Source organism: Dermacentor silvarum, chromosome 1 (genome assembly GCF_013339745.2).
Source record: "Dermacentor silvarum isolate Dsil-2018 chromosome 1, BIME_Dsil_1.4, whole genome shotgun sequence".
NCBI classification, from domain to species: Eukaryota; Metazoa; Arthropoda; class Arachnida; order Ixodida; family Ixodidae; genus Dermacentor; species Dermacentor silvarum.
Genome location: NC_051154.1, coordinates 429,894,363 through 429,901,522, shown reverse-complemented (window position 1 = coordinate 429,901,522; position 7,160 = coordinate 429,894,363). Strand labels below are relative to the sequence as shown.

The window sequence follows — 7,160 nt, the reverse complement described above, 5'->3', positions numbered from 1 at the left end:
CGAGCCACTGTTGTAATCATGCCAGCGTTAATCCTTAAATTGTTGTCACACAGCCAGTTACTTAATGTTTATGTCTCATTGTCCCAGTAGACCATTTGACACCTCAGTGCATAGGTAAAAATATACGCGTGTGTGCAGTACAAGATATCTGTCTACCTTAGCGTTTCCATTAATGTTCACTTTCGGCGGGAAGGCGCCCAAAAAATTCATTTCAAAGCATGGGTTCGTCATTGTTGCAGCTTATTGATACTGAATAATGTCATCCAGCTGTGACTTTCATTTAAAAGAGGCTTTTATCGTGTTCTCCCCGCCAAGTGAAGACCATAGGGAGCGCTCATTTGTGTCTGATGCCGGTATTCCGTTACTTTGAGCATGCAAATCAGTCATTCGACTGTACTTTGGCCACTGTACTGTGCGGATCCTTGTTCAGGGTGCCCTGCTTTCATTTAGTCATGGCACTGTGATAGCTGTTAGCAATCGGCAATTCAATAATTGCAGCGTTCCCTCGTAGTGCTTTATTATCTCCCTCTTCGGAGCCCAACAGCGGGTCTTTAATAAGCGCAGTAAACTTGCGTCTCCTGGCCGAGCAGGGAGGGCTAGGAGACCGAGATAAAGCAGTCCTTTAATTTACCCACAACTATCGGCGCAGCGCCGGGCCCCTTCCCAGAAGTGATGGAGACGCGAGAGAGATTTCCTTTTCGCTTCCCTTTCTTCTCCGCGCGTTTCTATCATTCTTTCGCCAGCAAGCTGGCGCCAAAGCCGCCGGTGAGAAGTTCGCGTCTGCACGTGACGTATCTGCGACGTAGCGTTACGTCATTATGAAGTCGTCGTGACGAGGGGCAGGCGCTACTAGAGAGAAAGAGAGAGAGAGCGCGCGCTCTGACCCGGCGTCTCGAGCGCTGGCGTCTCCGCTTCTCCGGCAACTGCTGGTATTCGACGATTGCGCACCGCAGCGGTCGGACGTCTTGCAGCGACCGAGTGCGAGCTGTTCGGGGGAAATGAAGAAGGGCGCTGTGCAGTGTCATGAAGTGATCGCTGGCTGATCTGAACTGCACGAACTCGGAAGAACAGTTTGCTTTGCGATTAGGAATTTGCGATATCTCTTGTGAGAGACAGCGCAGCTTTGGACTTCTTGGAAGAGTGCAACCATGTGAGTCGTGCGAGTGTGTGCTAAAACTTTGCGAGGCGGCAACGGGCTCTTTGGCCCAACTTGCGGCGACAACGGACAATGAAAGTGTAGCACGTTTACGGCTGCCCGGGAGCAGTAGTCCAGAACTGGTGCTTTTCGCGAAAAGTCAGTTCCGTCGATTATCCATACTGAGCTGCCTGAACTTTCTCTCATGTAGAGGTTATAAGTTTATATCGTACCCTTCTCAGATACTGTAATTCAGCGCAAAAAAGAGATATTATCAAGTTTTATCAAAGAAACAGCTTCAGGACTTTATTGAAAAACATTTTTCACCCCCGCCAGCAGTTGGCAGCGTTTCTTTTTCTTGTCGGCTCATCGATGCCAGACTTGTATTTTGTTTGAAAGCACTTACTCGAGAGAGAGCAAAGAAAACACTGACAGAGGTTGTAGCTGTGCTATTTTTTTTTTTTTTTGCATCCTAGTTGTAACTCTTTTTGTATTGTGGAAATAGAGACCAGGTAAAAGAAAGTTTTCCTTGTTTCAGGAGGAGGCTTGGTTCGTTAGGAATCGGGACATTTATTGTAAATAGTCAAGCATATTGTTCAAGACTGTGTTTTTCGAGACTTAGGAATGACGAAAGTGCTTTCATTGAGCACATACCTTCTTTCTTTTACAGTGCTTCCCTGCTGGATTCCGAGCTAGGTTGACTGGCCTCGAAAAATTACCGCAAAAGTTTTGTTCAGGAAGCTTGTAGTACCTGCAAAACACTCTCTGCCCCTGAAGAAACCCTTGGTGTGATGCACTCACGTGGCAAGTTCTTTAATCTAAGTCATGTGTACACGCTTTAGCAATACTCTTTTGCCACTTGTATGATGCTTCTTTGCATGCAGGAATAAACTGTGTTGACGCAGAAACTCACAGACAGAGGGAGTTTCCAAAGACGGTTCTCCTGTACATTTTAGGAACACCGTCTGGAATGAAAGCCGAGGCCAGCGTCATAGTTCAAAAGCGGAACTTTCACCCTAACGAAGCCAATTCTGGAGAGGAGAATCTCACTGTGCATCAGAGCAGGGGCGTCCATTGAAATCTCCTCAACTTCGGTGGCTTGTTTGGTTATTCCAAATATTTTTGAGATAAGACAAGAATAGTCACACGAGAGAATTTGGCGCTGAGGTCGTGCCTCCCGCAATTGTATCCCTGTCAGCGAAGTTACTCGTCCAGCTATGCAGGTTTCCCTGTTAGAAGACGTCATCGGCTCGTTCGACAACTCTTCACTGACCCTCGAACTGCGCGACAACCTGTCCGCACTACTTGGCCTCCTCCCCGCCAACTTGACCGCGGGCCCGAAGGTCGAACGCGAGCGACAGTGGGTGTTGTCGGCAGGGACGCAATTAGCGTACGCACTACTCTTCGGCATCGTGGTGCTGGTGGCTGTGTGCGGAAATTCGCTGGTTGTGTGGAGCGTGGTGTCTCACCGGCGCATGCGGACGGTCACGAACCAGTTCTTGGTGAATCTCTCCGTGGCGGACTTCATGACAGCCGTGTTCAATGCTGCTTTCAACTTCGTCTACATGCTGGAGAGCCACTGGACCTTCGGTGAACCGTACTGCGTGTTCAGCAACTTTGTGGCGAATCTGACAGTGGCCTGCTCAGCTTTCACCATGGCCGCCATGAGCATCGACAGGTGAGTTATAGAAATTTAAAACACTAAACTTTGATTCAACACCTTGCTCTTGAGATTGGCAGAGTGTGTGAATTGCAGAATTTGCGAAAATGAGCAAATGAAAAGCATATAAACGAAAGTCATCGGTCAATTGTCGTTTCTACGCTTTTCGTGGCTCGGTGATTTACACTGTGGTAGCCAGTGCTTGAATACAAATTATACAATGTGCTCTTGTTTGCTTCTTTGATAACAATGTCATTTCTGTAGCCATCCATGTGATAACATAAAATGAAGATTTAGAGCCTTCGGCCTTTCAACAAAACATAATGTATAAGAGCTGTGTTTGGACATGTTTTCTGTTTGCTACTTAAATCTGAGCCATCGATCAATTTTTGGGAGCCCCTTATGCTGATGAGTGTTATTTTTCATTAGCCAACAAGATTCCGGCATTCTTTCTTAGAGTACTTCTCTCATATATACGCAGCGTTTAATGGCCATTTATCCCTCGCTTTAACTCCCTTCTGATGTGTTGGCTCGAACCTATATTTTTCCGATATTGCTTTAGATAATGTTCGCCCATAACAAGCCAGTTATATTATTTTAGCTTCATAATTCATTAAACGCATGCTTTTCTTGTTTAGAACATTAAGCTGCGGTCTTACGTCAACACGCACAAGGATTCGCTACATCTTTCGGATGCAATAGTTCGTGGTTCCCACAGTTTATAACGCCTTAATTGTGTAATACTCATTAAATTGATGCGCGTTTTGCGATTTGTCACACTGAATGATCGCAACTGATGCCACATTGGGTTTTCCGACTTCGCGGTGGACGTGTAGTACTCATCAAGTCGCTTCAGACCATATTTCAGTGAGAATCAACGCACTCTAACGTATTAGACGTACTTGCAACTGTTTGATGGAAGTAGCCAAGAAAAATACATTTCACTCAGATATCGAAGGTCATATTTTGCAATTTGTCAAAGTTTATTATCGGTCTTATCCTACGTGTTTAGCTTTGTTCAACCTTCCTTTCTCGCTCATATCTTTAACGCATGATGATGTTGCTATGATTGCAAAACGTTTCTCTGCAGCCGTTGAGTAAACCTGCTTTTCGAACAGCATGGGTAACTTGTAAACTCGTAGGGCTAAGTGGGTAGCCTGTAATTGGCTCTACGTCAATAAATAAAGCAAATCTTTCTCTGCTCATGTCCAGAAAGCGTTATAATTTCTGTTTATTACAACACTTCATCACGTGACCTCAGCGAAAAAAACAATAAAACGGAACATTTCTGTGTGGAGAGTTCTTTGATAAATTCAAGTTCATTGCATTTGAATATTGAGAGAGATACCTCTAGGGATAAAACTGCGAGACGGGATCAGCGACATGTCGCACGGCTGACCCTTTCCACACGAAAGTTTCGCCTAATCCCGCACCAGCTTCTATCACCACAATCCTGTTTTTATTTATTTATTTATTTATTTATTTACCCATTTAATTATTTGGTAATTTTGTGATTTAAGTGCGACGCTTTCCAATCCAGTCTTCCAGCCAAAGCACATAGCTTCTTGCATAAAGGCGTAAGCTGCGATTAGGGAGGCTTGCTCAATTACCTCTCGGCTGACCCGTATCTCCAACTGCGGTGTTGGTATCGGTTTGCGCAACGGATACGACGCAGTGCAAACGTATGGGCGCCGGCTGTGGTGATCAGCCCAGCTCAATATGTAAGCCTGCAGTACACATTCATGGAAGTGCTACTGCCACTGGGAGCAGATTATACATTCACTGGGCAGTGCAATTGAAAAGGTGCGTTTCTGTTTTCGTTCGCACTTATTTTTTATTTGGTAATTAAATTTTTCTTTTCACAACCACTTGGTGCTGTTTTTTTTTCAAAACCGTCGTGTTTTGTCATTCTGTTTGCAATTAATGTTGCACCATAGAAAAAATATTTAAAGTGAATTGATTGGTCAAAAAAACGCCATATGGACCATTCATTGTAGAAGCAGTCAGACATGTTCTTTCAGTTTCATTTAGTTGTTAATATTGTAAGCATCAGTACCTGTGCTTTATTGGTTTATCAGAAAGAACAATCAGTTAACCTAACTGTTTTTTTTCTGTGTGTGGTAAAGCTACGCTCGAACATATAAGACGTTCCTTATTGTTATTCATTACAGCACTGTAATGATGAGTGCCGTGGTAAAGATCCCTTACGAGTTATCGCTTCGCAGGGTTATTACAAAAAAATAGCGGTATCCAGAACTATTCGTTTAGAGAAATGAAACCCTATCCCTGGCGAGGTTCAAGCTCATGGTTTTTGACTGTAATCCAAGTGTTGTGAACACTGAACCACGCTGCTTCCTTTTTGAGAAACCCTCATATATGGAAGACCGTAAATGCAAACAGCATAAAGACACATTTGAGGAAGATATCTTGAATCCAAAATACCGAAACATACGCTTAAATACAGCATGGTCATCAACTGTAGCGGCGGCTCCTGAACAGCTTACACACTCAGCAGAGAGGCTGCAGACTGCCGGTACAAAAGCTGCAGTACGCGTCAGGATTTGAGCATTCATGTCACACACCCGACTCGGCGAGAGACTATGCAAACTGAGAATAATCACTATATGGTAAGGCAGGTTACCGGGATTATTTAAACGAAGAAGAATATGGCAGGATGTTGATGTCTGACTGAATGTCCTAAAACACAGTTGCCCGAGAATGCAAGAAACAGTGATCAGTTGTCTCAGGTCAAGGGCACAGTTAGTAATTTGTCGACCATGGAACGAAAAATAACACCATTTGCATATACCCATACTTTAAATAGAAGTTTTTCTTGCTTAATGTATTCCACATACATACCGATTCGCCTGTAACGCGAAGCAAAGAGCGCTAGCTGGCGAAGTGTGTCCTCCTGAGGCCCTAACACAACTATGGCACCTAATCGCTCTTCAAGGTGGTTTTTATTGTCTATTGTTGTCTTAGGGGCTTGAAAAACACTTTTTAGAATTCAAGTACCACGGTTAAATGCGAGTAGTTGCGTAGCCATGTACGTAAAAACTAAGTATCTCCATCATATCTTCATGTTTTTTATGGTAAAAACTGCGTTTCATCGCTTAAACGCGGATGTGAAGATGGAACTATGTGTAGTACGTGGCCACGTCGCTGCCGCGTCCGGTATTTTCACGCAATCTCAGTGATTTCAAAACACACCTAAAGGGTGCTTTCGGGCGTCTGGGATGACACAAAAGTCTAGATCAATTGTGTGTCAAATTTCTCAGATGCAATTAAATAATCACTTGAAACTTTAGCACAGCTATTTGTTTCATACCACAACTTTCACCGGTGATATTCGTACTAAACTACTTATAAGCAGAAATTATCAACTACGGCTATAAGAAATATTCAGATTTACTTGCGTTCTAATAGTGGAAGCGTGAATTTAAGAATAAGAGCCAACAAGATGTCAAACATAAATATAATTTAGATCGATAGTGATTGGCTGCGTTGGGCCTTCATAATACTAAAAACATTCAAATATTGAAGACTTCACTGAAGCTGCGATAAACTAGAATGTCATCCTTAGCACCTGCTCACAGCGATGTCGACGCCGACGACGTCGGCGGAAATGCACTTGGAGTGTCCATATAATTCATATGGCAATAAAGGAAAAGAACGCATACCTGTAAAGTTCAGCCCAGATATGACGTTGTTCCGAAACTGTCTAAAATTATTTGCTTCGTGATAATATAGCGTTCGAAGCCATTCCTATTTGATTGATGTGTGACAGGGTTTCAATTGTTCGGATTCGCTAAACCCGAAAATATTGTTCCAGGGAATCTATTTCCACCTAGTCAAGCGCCATATCTGTAGGCAGACGAACCCAGCACGCACAGGGGTGCGTGATCCTGAAGTGATTACACGGAAAAGAAAATGGGTCGAACCTAGCACTCTTTTTCGCGAAGCACCGTTCACCTGTGATTTCCTGTAGAGCTGGGTACTTAGCGTTGTCAAAACCTGCTCCTCTAGTTTAATGTGGAAAACTCGTCGCCGCACCACAGCGGTTACTTCCGCGAAATAATCGCTGCCGAGCCTGTGACAGCTTCGTGACACTACAGTGGGCAGCAGAAGAAACACTGTAGAGCGTGCCGTCATCATGAGTCCAGTGCTGAACGGCTGCGTTCGAATGAGATCCTACTCCTACCGGCTTATTTGGTAATAAGACTGCATTGAATGTCAGGAGCCGAATACGTTCGCAATGTTACAGTGCATTGATGGTACACTTACCAAATACATCCCTAAACTGCAGAATATAGATTGAGAGTGCCTGCGATACGCGCTTCATCTCATATGTTTATAAATCAGAAA

At 44.0% G+C, this 7,160-nt stretch overlaps 1 protein-coding gene across 1 annotated transcript in view; it reads left to right on the top strand.

Annotated features, from left to right (window-relative positions):
* Positions 1-2,352: 2,352 nt before the first annotated feature.
* The window catches only part of LOC119448082 (tachykinin-like peptides receptor 86C), a 459,995-nt gene continuing 455,187 nt past the window's right edge, over positions 2,353-7,160 (top strand). The window contains exon 1 of the mRNA XM_049664048.1: positions 2,353-2,813. Within this exon, the coding sequence (XP_049520005.1) occupies positions 2,353-2,813 (461 nt within the window). The remainder of the gene's footprint in view (positions 2,814-7,160) is intronic.